Here is an 18,866-nt window from a genome sequence, read left to right as displayed (position 1 = left end):
ATGTTGACGCAATGAGTACTTGTTGGCTAAAGTTTTACCACATTGGTTACATAAAAATGGTTGTGTAGGATTAAGGACTTTATGATGAACCAGTTTTTCATGGTACCGTTTCCGGCACGCCATAAAGAACCCTTTGTCGCAGAAGTCGCAAAAGTACCGGTATTGGTGGGTGTGCCTAACAACAGCGTGTTCATCGAGGATGACTTTGGTGATGAAGGATTTGCCGCAATGGAGACATTTGAATTTCTTTGAAGATCTAAAACATGACAATACATTTTTCAGATGTAGGAAATTTGATTTAAATTTGGAATTTTTAGCGTTTACACAGAACTAAGTACAATGAATACGAAAGAAGTAACACAATTACAAAATAGAAATTCAGAAATAGGCCTATTTTGCAGTTTAGTTGCAATTGATTATTGCAGATAGAAAAAGAATGAAATTGAGCATAACCATAAAATACAACAAATAATTGAACAAATTCGTCAAAAAATATAATTAGGTTTTAAAATGTAAATCAAAATCACTATATGTAATAGTTCGATGGAATTTGCCGACTTTTGAATAGAATGACTGTAAAATCACGTGCACCTGTAGTATGACAAAACAGATTTGCTTGCAAATTTTATAACATTTTGTCCTATACATTCTGCTTGGGAATAACGTCTCCCACACAAAAATTTTAATACTTACTTCATATTTATTATACTTGCTTCTGCGGAATTGTTAAAAAATCCAAACTTAAATTATTTCTCACAGAATATTAATCTTCTATTTGTAAAAATTTTAGTTATAACTTATTAAGTTTGCTTATAAAGGGTTTGCAATTCTTCATTCTGTGGAAAATTTTACTTGACGAAAAGATATAATGAAACTTCACATTTTACCTTTTTCAAATGGAATTCTCCACAGAATCATAATATATTTCATTCATAAAACCTCAATCTTAATTTTCACAATCTGATCCAACGACCCTCCGGGATGATTCTTCCTGAAATGTGTAATAGCATTACCACGTTGTGTGAACTGTTTGGTGCAAACCGCGCATTCGTAGGGCTTTTGTGTGGTATGGACCAACAAATGAACTTTCAAATACGATTGGCTAACAAAGGATTTATCACAGTAGTGACACGCATGAGGTTTCTGCCCTGTATGACTGCGTAGATGCATTTTCAGTCCCGCAGAAGTCTTCAACTTTTTCCCGCATAATTTGCAGGTATAGTGAGAAGGACCTCCACTATGGTGCACTTTCAAATGGCGTTTGAGAGGTCTAGGACATTCGAAAGCTTTCGAGCAGTGAGGACAGGAGAATGACTGCTTGATTGTATCATGAAGGTACATGTGATTATCTAAGGAGCTCTTGGAGTAGTAAGTCTTATCGCAACCTTCAGAGGAGCAATGGAAAAGCTTCAAAGGCGCTTTTTCTTTGCGGTGTTTCACCTTTTTATGAGCATTAAGGTAACTAGCACCTACAAATCCCAATCCGCACTCTTCACAGTAAACCTTAAACTCTTTGGTGTGATATTTCTTAACGTGAGCTTCAGCATTGCGTCTAGAGTTAAAAATCTTGCCGCAAACGTAACAAGGACATCTATCACGTCTTTCATGCACGGTAAGAGTGTGCCTTTTCAGCTGGAAGTTTTCTTTGAAGATTTTCCCGCAAGCAGTACAGTTGAATTTGGGTTTTTTATGAGAGCGCATGTGTCTATAAAGTCTGTTCTGTTCCACTTGACGACCGCAAGTTTCACATTTTTTGTAGAGACAGGATAGTTGGTGCTGCACCCAGATTTTTTCGGTGATGAAGGTGAGTTGGCATTTGGAGCATTGAAATTGGATAAACCTAAAATTAAATAATTATATATTGAGAAATGTTTTCTTGACGGCACTCTTTATAGCGTTTTTGAGCAGATCAACTTCTTCGTATGGCGTTCATAGAGTGTTCCATGGATAGGTTTTTGAGCCGGTGTAAAAGTCGAAGGAAGCTCAGATGTTCACCAGTTACTTCAAGAAATCATTGACATCAACATAAAAAATGGCATTTTATTCCAAATTATTTGCAAAACGTAACAATAAAACATCACAAATCATGCTTAGTATACAATATTTAAATTCCTTAAGGAATTTAAATCGAGTGTCTAAACCCATGGTTTCACTTCATTTTGAAGCTACTTCACTTGACGTAAATCAAATTTCACATATAGCATATAAATCAAGCAGTTTCATGGTCTGGTTTTAACAAGCGAATAATTATAATAAATTTCTCTCCCATAACTAATTCATTGTGAAATTGTTTTGATCCGATATGAAGGAAATGATGGTTTTCTTTTCGTTAAGAAAAGAATTTGTCAATGAAAACCTCATTAAAAAGTAAAAATTGTGATTAATTATTAAAGCACTTTATAAGAATTTTTATTAACGAATCCTAAACCTAAAGCCAATTAAAAACACATCTCAAATACCTAAAGTGCTACTAAACCAAAAGAATAAAAATTGATATTTTCGTTCATGGAACTGAAATGTTCCTATCACTACGCCTCGGGTTTTTCACCAATAAAATTCAACATTTCAGGTTATGTAGAGATGGTGGCTAGATTCAACAGAATCAACGATTTCACAACTGTTAAAAATTCGTACGTCAACTCCTATTTAAAAGCAGGATAACCACATCCTTTAGTACAAATCTTAACAACTGAAACTACGCCTAGCTTAGAAAACTAATCGAAGAAACCTGAACTAACCCGAATTATCTAAATAAATGAAGTAATTTTTTTCATAGAAAACTTTAAATCAAGCAACTCAAAAATGTGAACATGTTCTAAGCAAAATGTGGATTACAAGACTTCAATTTATAGAAATCAAGTCAAGTATTTATTCTTTTGAGTAATTCCATTTCCAATATCAACTTACTTGACGAATCTCTAAAACGAATAGGTTTATACTTTTCTACTAACATGCTCAACTAACTAGACTTCTCCTTTGCCGTTCCTTTCCACTCTTCCTCAGGATGCATTTTCAAGAAGTGTCCCTTCAAACTTCCATACTGCGTAAATCCCTTTTTACACACTTTGCAAATGTAAGGCCTCACTTTACTGTGTATAACCGAATGAATCCTCAATAAGCCCTTTGTTTTGAAAGGTTTCTCGCAAACCTCACAGGAGTATGGTTTCTCTCCCGTGTGTGAACGAAGATGATCTCTTAAGCTGTTCTGAGAGGTAAGTACCTTCTTGCATATATGACATGTGTGGCCGAGTCTCCCTTCTTCCGTATGTTTTCCTTTTATGTGTCGCTTATAGGATAGAGGATGTCCAAAAGTTTTAGGGCAATATGGACATTGGTGAAGAGGTTTTTCGGTATTATGGGTTGGCAGATGGAAATTTAAAGAGGCATGACCTCTGAAAGTTTTATTGCAACCCTCAAAAGGGCAAGGGAACATTTTAATGGGAGCATCTTCAGGTCGATGGGACACCGATAAGTGATGTTTCACTCTGTTCAAGGAGGGAAATCCTTTACCGCAAACATCACAAAATGCTTCATACTTCTTAGTGTGAGCGCTGACTTTGTGATCATCAGCGGCCATCTTGCTACTATAGAACTTCCCGCAAACATCACAAGGATACTTCAACTCCCCTTTATGATATTTTATGTGCTTAACTAAATACCCCTTATCTCGAAACTTTTTATGGCAAATATAACATTCGTGTATGGCTGCCGTGCGGTGAACCCACAAGTGATATTTCATATTAGAGTTATCCACCATTTTATAGCAAACTTCACACTTCACCTTAAAGGTCAATCCTTTACATCGCATTTCATGACTCACTAGAGATTTCTTGTATCTTAATCCCTTGCCGCAATTTGAGCAGTTGTAAATCTGCTGCCTGAAAGTGTTTTTTTTTAACTTTTTCGGTTACAGATAAAAATAAACCGCTGAATTACCCTTCAGTGTTGTGAAGCTTCATGTGCGTCTTCAAAAAAAGTGGATGCTTGAACTTTTTTTCACACAATTCACAATAAAAGTAAACATTTCCGTGCACACTATCCATATGCCTCTTTAACAAATATTTCGTGACGTATCCTACATTACACTTCGGACAGTGAAAGTCATATTGCTTAGTGTGGATTCGTGCAACATGAGCTCTGAGGCCTCGTGGTCTGTCGAAGGTCTTTCCACAGTAGCTGCAAATGTGGTTTTTGGCGTAGGTATCCTCAGGAAGATCTTTGCTTATGATGAAAATAAGTCTTGCCTTCTCCTCTCTAAAATTATTTAAGTATAAGTTTCATAATGAATGTGGCTGCGTGATAACCTAGGTTTCGTAGCTGAAGATTCTGCAAAATACATTAGTGATGATAGGAAGTACCTATCACATAAATTTCAACGTTCACTCCTTCAATTACAACAATTTTGTCTTGTTATTTCAGTTTTATTAAAATTTTGATTTTTAATTAAGATTTACTTCTTTCAGTTTAATCTAACATTAATTTCACAAGTTTTATCGAGAATGAGAAGAAACTGGAATATATTGAAACATCAAACACATTTTCAACAGAGAAATATATAGAATTAGATATTAATAGTTATAGTAAGAGATGAGACTTTAGAGCCTATTATAATGCCGTTTAAAAGGTAAACATGATGTCTTACATGAAAAGAAAAAAACACTGGGAAACCGTGTTTCGATGAAAATAAACCTCTTCTATTTCATTTTAACCCCCCACACACACAAATTAATTTAATAAAGCGACATTTTCAACGTAATATCAAAAAGACAATTTCCAACAACTTTATCTATGTTTTCCCCTCCTTCACCTCCTTCTGATGGACTTTTACCAAATGATTCTTCAAGGGACTCCTCTGCGTAAAGGCCTTTTCACAAAATTGGCAAACATGCTTCTTCTCCTTGGTATGCACCACTAAATGACTGGATAAAATCACCCTGGTCCTAAACCCCTTACCGCAGTGCTCGCATATATAGGGCTTCTCACCACTATGCACCCTCATGTGATCCTCCAAACTTGAAGTGGAAGTCACGCTTTTATCACAGACTTTACACGTGTACATCTTAGGGGTTTGACTGTGCTTGCGCAAATGCCTTTGGTACAGATGAGGGTGCGTAAACATCTGCCCACATTGGTCGCAAATATAATTATTACCCTCATGGATATACATATGGTACCTCAAAGAGCTTTGACATTTCATGACTTTATTGCAACCCTCATAAGAGCACTTATAGAGAATTGCATCCGACTTCAGATGAACCACTTTCAAGTGCTGGTTCAACGCCCCTTGATACACAAACCCTTTGTTGCACTTAGTACAATGGAACTTGAACTCTTTAGTATGCACTCGTTTTATGTGAAAATTCAGGGCTTTCAAGTGCAAGAAAACCCTTCCACATTGATCGCATGAATGTCGAGCCCTGAGAACCTTATCGATATGAACCTGCTGATGGACTTTAAGGGCGTCTTTGCGGGAAAAACTGGCCTGACAGATATTGCATTTAAATTTCATGCTTCCAGAAGGACCTTTAAGCTTATGCAATCGCAAGTGGTTTCGGTACTTGTCGGAATCCACTAAGGTGTAGCAGATGATGCAATATGTTGCGAAACAACTGGTCTTCAAGGAGGGCTGTGAGGTAGATTTGCAAAGTCTAAAAAGCGGAAATGTGGATTAAAAATAGTGGGTTGAGGCATAAGGAAAATTGGCAAAATTGCAACCATATGAAAAATTAATTCTTAATCTAACTTCTTTTAGGACTATAGTCATAACCGTTTTTGCCACATAAGCATTTGAACTTCTTGTCAACATAGGTAAATATGCATCACGAATCGTTTCTAAATTTATGCAGTACATAGTTTAGGATATATTTAATACTGAAACAATTGCTGATTTTCATTTTTGTCTAAATATTCCAGTACATTTAAAAATGTTCTTAAACATGACAGTAGCAAACGAATTACTACATAGAATTCTGAATGACTGCTAAATTCTGTAAACACCCATACAACAATAAAAACAATTGACCCTTTGTAGGTTTGATATCTTACCTACCGACATTAAAAGAGGAAAATACTGAAAAACAGAGTTTCCACAAAAAAGCAATTTTTTCTATATCATTTTCACTTGTAACCACCGAGAAACCACCTTGCCGCTGTGGACCTGCCGATGGGCCCTAAGGGTATCTTTGCGGGAAAAACTTGTTTTACAGATATTGCACTTGAATTTCAGGTCTCCAAAAGAGCTTTTAAGCTTATGCGGACGCAGGTGGCGTCGGTATTTGTCGGAATCCACTAAGGTGTAGCAGATAATGCAATGCGTTGCGAAGCAACTAGTCTTCAAGAAGAGTTGTGAGGTTAATTTGCAAAGTCTAAAAAAGTGGAAATGGTGATTAAAAATAGTAATTCGATGCCTGGGGAGAAATTGGAAAAAGTGCAACCATTTGAAAGAAAACAATGATCCTTTAAGTCAAGTGGTTTGCTATTTTGGCGAAGTACTACTTGAAAAATAAATTCTTAATCTAACTTCAATAATAACGGTTTAATAATTATTTTCAAACGGTTTGATTGAAATGAGTCTGATAAATCTCAGCACAAAAATCCGAGAATCGGTTTCGAAGAAAGCTAAAGCAAAACACTTATAAAAAAACTTCATTTCAAACCAAGTAAAATAGCTCCAAAATCAAGTAAAACTGTGAATCCCTACCTAATAAATCAACTACCACAAACTTAGAACTTTGCAGCTTCTAAACACCTATGTGATTACTTACCTTATAATACCCAAAATGGCTGATATAAAAAACTTACGAAATACTAAAACATACAAAAAATAATTTGTTCTGCACATATACCAAACAAATATTGACAAAATATTGAAGAAAAGACCTAATACTCATGTAACATTAACAGACTTAAACAACTAATAAAAAGGCACCTCCTCCTCTTTAATGACATTCTTCTGACTAAATTCCCCTTTGCCCAGATGTTCCTTCTTCTCATGCAAATTCAAAGTTCCCTTCTGCGTGAAGCTTTTCCCACACACTTTACATATAAAAGGTCTTTCCTCAGAGTGCACCACTTTATGCACAGTCAAAAATTTCATAGCAGTAAAAGAACTCCCGCAAATCTCGCACATAAAAGGTCTTTCTCCAGTGTGCGACCTCCTATGAATCTCCATAGCATGTTTCGCAGTGTATCTATTCCCGCACAAATCGCACTTGAACCTTTTGGCGTCAGAGTGCCGAGTCAAATGCCGTCGGTAAAGCGAAATGTGATTAAATGTTTTATTGCATGTAAGACATATGTGCTGGTTTTGAACATCTGAATGCTCAATTTGAAGGTGGTACTGTAAGGATGCATTTGCGCGAAAGCGTTTATTGCAATGCTCAAAATGGCAGGCAAAAGTTGTCACTTCCTTATCATGGACTTTCCTTACATGAGTGGTGAGTTCTGTGAGATGCAGAAATCCTCTTCCGCACTGTTCACAGTACATATTAAAATCCTTGAGATGAATTGTCTTTTTGTGATATGTAGCCCGGTATTTCGTAGAAAAAATCTTTCCACAAACATCACAAGGATACTGAACATTCTTAGCATCATGCACAACCTCTATGTGGATCTTCAAGTACTGGCGACTATTGAAGGACTTTCCGCACTTATCGCACGAATGCTGTTGCTTTTTTCTTTTGATTCCATGTCTTTTAATGTGGTTTTCCATCTTTTCTTTCCGTATAAACTTGGCGCAAGCGTTGCAGGACTCGTACAAAGCAGCAGGATCGCAGATTATTTTGTGCTTTAGGAGATCGACATTGGACCTGAAGAGGGAGTTGCAGAGGGGACATTCGTAAGTTTTACCCCAAGGAAAATCGTCATTAAAGCTGAAAATAAGCAACGTTACTAAACACCAATTAACGCCCGTTATGGAAGTGTTTACGTACATAAATTATAGGATACATTCATTGCAAATTAATCCTCTCAATTTTTTTCCACTCGCGCATTTTTTGACTTAAAAGTGAAATATGCAGGGTAAACTATAAAATATATTACATCATGGACGATTTTTTTAATGGGTTGCAGTGGGTGTTACATCAAATTTTGTTTTCCCTATACCAAATCCGTCAACCATTTTAGAAACCACATGTTAAGGTTCCTAATTGCATTTCAGGCAAAATATTGGTTTGTGTGTTGTTCTTTTAATTATCTAATGATACTTTCTTCTCTCACTTGTAATGATATAGTTTTCTTTAATGGGTAATAACTAAGCTATATCGGTGAAATTGTCGCTACTACGGGAATAAAGCACTTTTATTACTATTATTATTATTATTATTACACATAAATATACAAATTTACAATAGAAAAATAAGAAGTTTAACAAAAATATTAATACTTCTACACTTACTATGACCCCTAACTAATCTTCTTCAATTTGTGCCACTATTTTCCTAGCTCCTCTCTTAATCCTTCCGATAACTTCCGGATGTTTCTCTTTCTCGTGTAAGTACAATGCAGCCCGATTCATGTAGTCCTTCCCACACACTGTACACCTGTACTCGGGTACCTTTCTGTGCACACTCATGTGTGTTTTCAAGTAACTATTACTGGTGAAGGTTCTTCCACATTTCTCGCACATAAACGGTCGACTACCTGCGTGCATACGCACATGATCCTCCAGAAATGGAGCGCTGGTATAAGTCTTACCGCACACGCAACACTGATATTTTCTTCTCACGTGAGAACTTTTCGAGTTATTAGTTGGGTACTTCTTGCGATGCATGCGTAGATGATTGATCAACCCCACATAGGAATCGAAATTAGCGCCGCAGCCTTCACGAGGACATACCCGGATTCCTATAGCATTTTCACCTGGATGATCCTGAGTTATATGAGAGTCAATTTCAATGTCTGCAATTCGCTTTTGACATGCGCTGCAAGTTACAACGCGAAATCTATTGCGGAAATTGCGAGGACAAATTTTTGCATGGTCTTTCAAACCAACCATGTCAGGACATTCTTCTCCACACAAGCATTTGAACTTTTTGTGAATACTAGCCCTATGACAAACCAAAGACTTCCCAGTGACAAAGTACTTCCCACATTCCGGGCAAGTACACGCATATCTCTGCTGATGGATATTCTTAATATGTTCTCGAAGATTTGTCCTTTTATTGAATAGTCTTCCGCAACTGGGACACTTAAACATTCCATCCGATCCCATATGTCTTTCATTTACAGGCCAAAGCTCTGGATCGTTAAGAGCAGCTTTAGGGCGTACCCCTACAGGTTGAATAGGCCTGTCAATTGTTTCATTCCAAACATCTTCGGGATTTTTTGAAATCAAAGGTTTCTTTAATGGGGGATCTTTCTGTAGTCGTACCAGACCAGTTTCAACGAGAATTCTCGGTATCTTTAAGATAACTCGACAAACGGTTGGACGCCTATACGGATATTTTTTCTCGATTTTTAAGTGTTTGCTGTAACAAAAGTTTTGCTTTTATGCGAGTTAGTGCAATATTGGGTGATGAATCGTATACGTGGTTCAAATAAAACGCTAACTATAGAAACGAATTTATTTAATTAACTAGGCATAACTACATATTACCACAGAAAACTCTTTTTCACAGCTTAAGCTTACTTCAGCAAAACTGACCATCACATGGGAACCATTTGAAATTAGTATTCAAGGAGCCCCTTAAAAACCTTAAAAACTGCATTTTAACATATAACGTAATTGGGGCATAGAAGGAAGAATTTTAAAGTAAATTTTTCAATTACCGGCAGTCACAAGATGATTACAGCATTACTCCCAATAATACTGAATACTGTGCATTCTGCGCTTGTGCGGCTTCAGATTGGTTCGATCCAGGAAGATATTACCGCATATGGCCAATTGACATGAACTAAAGTAGATCGTGAAAGCATCTTTAAAAGGGGTTTTGGATTTCATTACATGCCCCCTATTGCCATTCTTGTACGTAAGAAAAAACGTATATAAAACCCAGAATTTTTTACTACCGAAAATCTAAGCAAACTCTTAAAATAGAGTTCACTAAATTTGACAAAAAGTGGCATCAATACCTAAACAATGCCTGTTATTCACAATTTTGTATTCAAACAACTCAACTTCCAAACAACATCCTATCATGAATCTTAAGTCCATATTCCTAAATTTCTTGGTGCTAATACTCTTACTAGACACCAGATAATTAAGACTTCACACTATCATAAAGACTTAGGTGCACTTCAAGGTTATAAGCCGGCTTGAAGCGCTTCTCGCCAGCCGAGCACTTATACTTGGCTTCATCCTAATAGTACACAAACGGCTTCATCACGTCCGAAGTCAACTTGAGATATTTGTTGCACAGTGGACACTTAAATTTTCTTTCGTTTCAAGTTAGCTTTTCATGCATCCATCATGGGAAGAAACATTGACGTCACGAGTGCTCGGAATTGACACAAAGCGTACGGCATTGAATAAGGACTTAACAATTTTAATTTTCATCAAATGTTAGTTTTATTGTTTCTCCAGTTCATTTATTATAGTCTTTTCAAGCATTTACAACAATTTTTGAATAAAGACCATTGTAATGGAAATTTCTCCAATTTCCAAAAATTGCAGCAATGTCATGTAGATAATAAGTAATTAAAAACACTAATTAAAACGGAACTGCTCCTGACCACTAATGACTCTTTCTCATACATCCGTTACCCTACAACACAATGATAGAAAGTCACTAAAAAAGGTTATAATAAACTGTAAAAAAAATTAAGAAACAAAACGTGCAATAGTATTAATGTAGAAATATTAATATAATTCATTTTTTTATTATTTAACTTTTTCTGACAAGGAACCGTTTTATGACGAATCAAATAACCAGTCATATCATCGCATCATCGGATGATGGATATACGGGACGAGAACTTTTGAATTGATTTTCAAGCATCCCTAAATAACGTTAAATTGTTAAAATTTCTCAACATAAACAATAAATGGGAACTGTAAAAAGTACATATAAAAGAAGAAAGAAACCCGTATTTAATATATACATTTCTCATTTCTCATCGTATTATTTTTTTTCAATCAATTACAGCAATTGACAAATCAGGATGCAATCATGACTGATACACGAGACGAAAATAAACGCTCAACTTCTACTCAAAACCTCCCAACCTCAGGCCGATGACCAGTCCTCAAATGAGCACTTAAAGTACCTCTCTGTGTGAACCTCTTACAGCACATAGTGCAGCCAAACGGTTTTTCCTTGGTATGCACCACTCTGTGACTCTTAAGCTGCTGACTTGTCGTAAAGCCTCTTTCACACTGCTCACACACAAACGGTCTCTCCCCTGTATGAGTCCTAATGTGAGCATTCAAACTAGATTTTGTTGTGAGTTGCAGCTGACAGATATTGCATTGAAACATAGTCTTGTCTTTGCCGGAGTGATGCTTTCTGAGGTGAACAGCCAAGCGATAAGGGTGGGTGAAAGTTTTAGGGCACAACTCACATTTAAGGGAAATGCTTTTGTGTTTATGCTTGTGGTAATTCAAAGTTCCTTTATTTTTGAAAATCTTACTGCAACCGTCCACATCACAAGGAAAGCGTTCTTCTGATTTCTGCTGAGCATGCACACCCTTAATGTGCCGATTCAAACAACCGGGATTTACAAAAGATTTCCCGCATTGCTCGCAGCAATACTGCAGATCGTTTAAATGGATTCTTTGCGTATGGAGCTTCAGACTGGATCGATCCAGATACACAGTACCACATATGTTACATGGATATGAGCTAAAGTCGGTTGTGAAAGCATAACGAAAGAAGATTTTACGTTTCACTTACATGCCCTTTTTGCGATTCCTGTGCCTGGCTAAATGTATAAGTAGACAATTTCTTGTTCGGTACTTTCTCTTACCGCACTCATTGCATAAGAGAAGTTGCTCTTGATTCTGGTCTCTAAAATGTAACAGTGACTTAGAAGATTGGACTGTCTGAAGCTACAAATGAAATCCATAGGGAACTTTCATTAGGTTTTACTAAGTTTTGTACAAAAAAGTTGTCAATACACAATGCTACTTTTTCACAAAGTTTATTGGACCACTCAACTTCCAAACGACACCCTATCGTGGATTTTCAAGTGCAAATTCCTGGATTGCTTGGTAGTGAAGCTCTTATTGCACACCAGACAATCAAAAGGCTTGATGCTATCGTGAATGCGCTGGTGCACTTTAAGGTTATAAGCCAACTTGAAGCCCTTCCCACACACCGAGCACTTGTGCTTGGCTTCACCCTGATGAGACACCAAATGCTTCTTCATGTCCCAAGCCAACTTGAAGTCTTTATTGCACAACTGGCACTTGTATTTCCTTTCGCTGGCATGTGTCGTCATGTGTCTTCGAAAATTCTTTACTGCAGCTCCGCAAATGCTGCAAATCTTCACTGGGGCGTTTTGATAGAATTTCTGAGACCTATGAGTTGTAAGATGGCCTTTCATTTTAGCAAGTTTGAGTTGTTTTTTACAAAGAGGGCAATCGGTTGTTTCATTGCTGTGCAGTTTTCGTTCATGGGCCGTCAACAGGTTTTTGTTAGGAAATTTTAAGGAACAAAATTTGCAATTAAATTCCTGTTTACTGCTAAGAAAATGAGAACTTAAGTGCTTTTCAAGCAGATGCTTTTGATAATTTGCTGCGCAGCTAAAGCTTATTTGACAAGAGGCGCAGTAATTGGTAGGAAAATTATTAAGCTCAAAATTCCTGCAGTGCAGTTTCAAATCAGAAAATGTTATTTTGCAGCACTTACAGTAAACCTCGTTATCATCTGCGCAACTATGTCTAGACGCATCTAAATCATTAAACAATTCTTTCAAACACATCTGACAAGAACTTCTTTCAGCCTCAGCTAGTTGCTGAATGTGCTTTCTGTGTAGGCATTTATGAGTCCAATAAGAGGCACTAAGAAAATGTTTACAAACTGCACAGAAAAATAATGTATCATGATGCTTTTCTGAGTTTCTGATACTGTCACTACTCCCACATGAGTTGCAATAAACATAAACGAAAGCTTGGAGATTGTCCATGTGGTTGCTATGGAGCTTTGCAGTAGGAAAGTGTTTGCGGCAGACATTGCAAGTGTGTGGTTTTTGAGGCCTGGAAAATGGAAATATTGAATGATTGAGTTCGCAAGCTACGCAATAATTCCGCTGAATGACAATTTAATGGATGAATATTTGAATGAATATATATATGAAAATTTGAGAAAAGAGTTACCATGATATTGGAACGTAACTAAGAACCATGATGAGTGGATAGTTTCTTATTATACAAAATCTCTGAAAAATTAAGCATTTTTTAGAATTTCTTCAAGATATCTTAATTGCGGAACTTCGTTCGAATTTATATGAATTTCTCGACATGGAAAAAATCTTCTTGTCTTCCTGAAAGAATTATTGTAAAATTGTTGAATATGTCTCAGAATTTAGGAAAATTGATGAATTTTCTGTTTTTCGTCTTTACAAATTTCAAAAAATATATGGATTTTCTAGAACTTATTAATTATAGAACACTTCCCAAAAGGTTTATGAGATAGACACATTTTATCATTTTTACTAATTTAATAGATTGTAATTCAGAAAACATAAATTTTTCCTACTAAATACCACCAAAAGTATTACAGGTAACTCAGAATTCTGATCACTTCTCAGGTAGTTCCTAATGGAATAATTAACTTATACTTCATCGTAGAATACGATAGACGGACTTCTATCGTCTTTTTGCATTGTTCTGTAGACACTTAATAAATTGCTTTCATGTATCCGACGATAATTAAAGTTATTCAAAGCGTATGACGCGGGATAAATTAAAATAATTTTTAAAGTTTTCCAATGTGGTATATTTATATTCTCATTTCTCGTTTAATAACTTTTTTTATCATTTTATAATTAATTTCAAACTGTCTCTGTGTGGTTAAGCAATTTTCACAAGTAAAACCCACACAATGTTACCACACCCATAGACACGGTACTGTTACCGAGTGCGAACCAAAATGCTTATCTATTGTCACACTAATTAAAATCTTAGGTCCCAACGATGACTGTCTTAAGATGGACAAATGGGATGTCTACGAACATATCCATTCCCAATACCATTACAACATAATGCCCCATTCCTTTCAGCAGAATACAACTTTGAGGTACAAAAAATTACATATTTTTAACCCCGCCTACAAATCTTCTAGGGTTCTCTGTTTCCATTTCCTCTTTACGGCCAAATGTTATATTAGATTATTTCAATTGTCAAGTCCATGTTTGGTAATTTAAGAAATGAAGATGCATGAAAAGGATTTTAGTGATGAAGGATCGAGTTCTAATTTCTGAATTTTCCAGTTTGATGTCGTGTTACTCTTAGATTTCCTAACAACCTTGAACCTCTACATACTTGCCAAGACCACCTACTTCCCTTCAAATTGTGAAACATGAAACTTGTCACCAACAGGAACATTCTGTAGTCCACTGGAGATTATGAAATACCATACAAAAATGTAAGTTTTGATTGATATCAAATAAATCATTTTGAAAACCTTTCAGGCCTAGACCCTTCTGAGGCCAAAAATAAAAAACCTTTCTAAAAATTGCTTTTTTCCCATTCATCAAAACTAAAGAAAACCATTCCCTTCAACAACCTAACTTTTATTGCCCTTTTAACTATTATGAATAATATGAATCTTGGTATGATTATCCCTAGATTGCTTGGTGGTAAACGTCCTCTCACAATACTGACACCCAAAAGGTTTCACCTCTTGATGGCTCCTCATATGCACCTTCAGGTTATACGCAGTCTTAAAAGCCTTCCCACATGTTTCACACTTAAACTTGCCAACACTGTCATGCACCAACATATGCACTTTCAAAGTTTTATTGTACTTGAAAGCCAGGCCGCACTTTTCACAAGGAAACCTTCTCTCGTCCCTATGAGTAACCATATGCTGATAAATATTCTTTGCTCTAAACCCACAGATACTGCAGATGCCCACTTGAAGCCTTCGATGAGTTCTTTCGTGCGTTTTCAACTGGGTATAAGAGACAGTCACCCCGCAGAAGGTACAAATGGTCACCCCCTGCTTCGGGAAATTCTTTTTTTGTCTCGATTTTAGTTTCTCCTGATTTTTGTGACGGTCTTCGTGGGATTTCAACTCTCCCAAGGGAACTTCTTGGGAACAAAAGACGCAAATATCAGTTTCGATTTTACTATACAAAGTTGTTCCATGGAAACACTTGTGGTGTTTGAGTTTTGAAGAGTCAAGCACGGCATTGCAAGAGGAACAATTGTAAATCTTATTGTTTAAGGAGTGATCGCAGCTTTGATTCGTCAAGCCGCAGGAAATACATTGGCAGTGAGCCTCCACGATCACCTGTTTCCAATGGAGACGTAGGTCTTGTTTAGAGTTGAACTTTAGGGAGCAGACTGAGCATTTAGAGGTTAAGCGACAGGTCCTGGAATGCATAGTGTCGGTTTAAATCACGTGACTAGGTATATTAACGAGATATGAAAATAGTGCTATAACAAACACTATAATTTTCTTTGGCCCGAGAAATAAAAAAAATTAACAAAAAACATATAATTATTATAAATTAATTGTAGGTCAAGTAACAACATGTTAAGAGAGTATAATATAATAACAAATTTATGTTTTTTGCCTCCTATGAACAAATAAGCTCATTCGCAGAATTTTAAATTATATAAATCTCATTAAAACTTTAAATCCTGTGAATGTTCGAGATACGAGTGTATACCACTAAATAGTGAGATAAAGACATTCTATTTCTAATGAGCATTTTGAATTGATGTTGAGAATTCAGGGAGAGAGAACATCTCAAAAGTTCAAATAATTGGTGTGAATGTAGGCCTACAAACTTTTCACGATTGCATTATTTAACGGGTGCCTGTCTTTGACCAATGCAATTTGTCAGAAAGCTTTTGGAGATTAAAGCTAGAGTCATAAAAAGGAAAATTTGTCTACTAATCACGATCCAAAAAAAATATGTACTACGTCCTAAAGTAAGCGGATAGAATCTGCAGCAAATGTTCCATAAAATCTGTTATATAAACAAATTTATTACACGAAGTATGTCTGAATTATAGACAGATTAAAACTTCAATTACTGCCGGCTGCTAGATTATCTAATTATTATGCAAGGTGGTCCAATTGCAGTCGTTCCTTATTCCTATCTCTAAACGGTTGAGAATTACAAAGTCGGCTAAATAAAGCAAAAGTTACTGATCTTGAACTAAGATTTGAAAACTATGTTACTGAAATTCATTTGATTTAAGAAATATGAAGAAAAAATTCTGTCAAAACAGTTTTTTAATAAGGTTAAAGTTAGCGATTTTATTTAAAAAATCACTACAAATTATATATCACCCTCGACTGCTGCAAACTGCTTCATCGTACGGTAAAGTATCACTATTGTGATACATAAGTTTTTTGGTGAAACATTTGTGAGTGGCGAGGAAATGTTTTTGGGAAGTATGCTTTTATCGGTATCTCAAATTTATGTTGATAGTATAATTTTTTGACTAATATGATGTATTAGTATAACAAATGTGCTTTTCACTTAAGTCTGACGTGAAATTTTATGAAAATTTTGATTCAAATGTGTTTAATTTAAAACAAAGATTTTCTAAAATGAAAAATAAGACTCTTATCTCAAAATAAGCAGAAAGCTATCTTCCGAAATGAACGTTCTTTATGACGATTTTACATATCCACTATGTACTCCACCCTATTTTCGCCAGTGGGCCTAATTCTGAACATTCTTAAACCAATGAAAAATCCCTTAAACTAGACAGAAACCTTACAAAAATTACAACTTTCTCACTACTTATATCAATACCCTGTCCTAATAAGACAACTATGTAATAGTTGTGTTAATTATGTCAGATTTAATTCAGTTCAAATTCATTAATTGTTTGCACCTCATTTTTTTAAACGTCTTCACAAACTACTTATTCCCTACAATCCCATGAGTTTTCAGATGATTATCTCTCCATTGCTTGGTCGTGAAGGTCTTCTTGCACACCGAACAAGGAAAAGGTTTCACATCGTCATGGCTGCGCATGTGCACCCTCAAATTGAACTTAATCTTAAACGACTTTCCGCATATGGTACAGACGTACCTAGCCTCATCAGAGTGCACCAACCTATGCCTAGCCAAAGCTTTTTTCCTAAAAAAGGCCTTACCACAATCCTCACATTTAAACCCTTTCTCTGAATCATGAGTGCGCATATGCTCTTTAATATACGTAGGACAAGTAAAAATTCCACAGATATCGCAAACTTTCTTAATATACTTTTTAACGTGCTCAACGTATTCGTGTCTGCGTAGCTTATTGCCCGGTTTGAGGACTCCGCAGTATGCGCAGAGTCCTTCCGTGTCTTTGTGAATTCTAATAGAAGGTTTCACTTCTAAGAGATCTTTAACGTTCTTATCGAATCTCCTATGCCATGATTCGTGCTTGTTTAGCAGAGTTGCTGCCATGGTTGTATTGCAATAAATACACTTCTCAAATTCGTCACTCCAATTAATTCCATCCACAGAATTTTCTGCATCAACATCAACATCAACATCAACTGCTCTTCTTCTACAATTATTGCTTCTCCGGACTAACTTCTTGGGATGCAAATGAAAGCAGGCATGATCATGAAAAGGCTCCTCCACTTGGCGACCGCAGATTTCGCACCGATGGAATGTTCTGATGTCCTCAGAGTGGTTGCAATCTTTATCATATATTGGTGATGTGGAATGGCAATCCAGACATTTGGAGATAACTTTCACTATCAGGTTCCGAATGTGGTATTGAAGTTGAGTTCTGGAGTTGAAAATTCGTCCGCAAGTTTCGCATTGAACCTTTTTCTTGGAGGTGCGCTTTGCTAGTACTAGCCTGAAAGATAATTGCTTAATGGTTTTAATAAAATTTGTCAGTTAATTTGCAGAAATAAGGTGCATCACAGGTGTTTTAGTCATTATATTATAACTAATCCAACGAAATTCAGCAAATAAAATAATGTAACAAAATTTTGTATTAATTTAAATCAGTATTGCACTTCAACTTAATTAATAGTTATACTAAAGAATTTAAAAATATCAACTATACCGGGTGTTTTTGAGAAGTGGTTCTCCTGAAGTTTTAAACAAACGGAAATTTGCTTTTGTTATACTTTCCGCCGTTTTGTATCCAAATATTAGCTTGCGATACATCATTGTAAAGTACTTTCTTTTTACGATTAAAATGTGAAACCTTTTACATATATAAAGTAGGGAAATCTGCTTAATTTGTTTTAAAAGTAGTAGAAAACTTTGGATGGGCCACCTTTGAGAAACACCAGGTGTAATACACAAAGATGTGGTGGGAAAGACATTGGCAGATGCAGCGTTAAAGCTACTTAAACGAAAAAAAAAAGAACATAACATTCCTTTTTAGGCATTAAATAATAGCAAGTAAATATTCAATAACCAATTATTGGCGCAGAACGTTTTAAAAATTCCTAAATAGTGCCGAATTTACGAAAAAAATAAGTGCAATTTGTAATAATTACAAACTGTAATTTTCAAGATGGCACTGTTTCATTGCCCATATAACTTAAAAACGCCCTGTTAAGAACTTCAAATACCCTCAACTTTTCCACCAATATATGCAATAATATTAATTCGAACGACCCTGAAAAATTTACCTTTCTTCCAAAATATTGACATTTATATCGGCATTAAAAACGAGGCACACCTTTATATGTTAGAATTGCTGTGTCGCCGTTGAGAAAAATTTTAGCACCACAAATTCTTTTTAATGTAAAAAACTTCTAATAAAAAATATATTTATTATA

General features: G+C 35.8%; 1 protein-coding gene across 43 annotated transcripts in view; it reads right to left on the bottom strand.

Annotated features, from left to right (window-relative positions):
* LOC136414528 (zinc finger protein OZF-like) overlaps window positions 1–18,866 on the bottom strand; it is a 183,432-nt gene that overhangs the window by 156,949 nt on the left and 7,617 nt on the right. Inside the window, exons 4-5 of one of the 43 annotated variants that reach the window (XM_066398610.1) lie at window positions 3,937–4,254; window positions 2,945–3,878 (exon numbers count right to left, since the gene is read on the bottom strand). The exons of 37 other annotated variants lie outside the window; for them this stretch is intronic. In XM_066398610.1, the coding sequence (XP_066254707.1) occupies window positions 2,960–3,878; window positions 3,937–4,254 (1,237 nt within the window). In that variant the 3' untranslated portion in view covers window positions 2,945–2,959. Of the gene's footprint in view, window positions 1–915; window positions 1,841–2,944; window positions 3,879–3,936; window positions 4,255–6,898; window positions 7,872–8,392; window positions 9,468–12,075; window positions 13,136–16,971; window positions 17,927–18,866 lie in introns of those variants that run through there. 5 more of the 43 variants (XM_066398636.1, XM_066398628.1, XM_066398623.1 and 2 more) reach the window with 5 other exon arrangements.

This window comes from Euwallacea similis, chromosome 17, assembly GCF_039881205.1.
Source record: "Euwallacea similis isolate ESF13 chromosome 17, ESF131.1, whole genome shotgun sequence".
NCBI lineage: Eukaryota > Metazoa > Arthropoda > Insecta > Coleoptera > Curculionidae > Euwallacea > Euwallacea similis.
The sequence above is the reverse complement of the archived record's forward strand: the minus strand, read 5'-3'. Positions and strand labels throughout refer to the sequence as shown.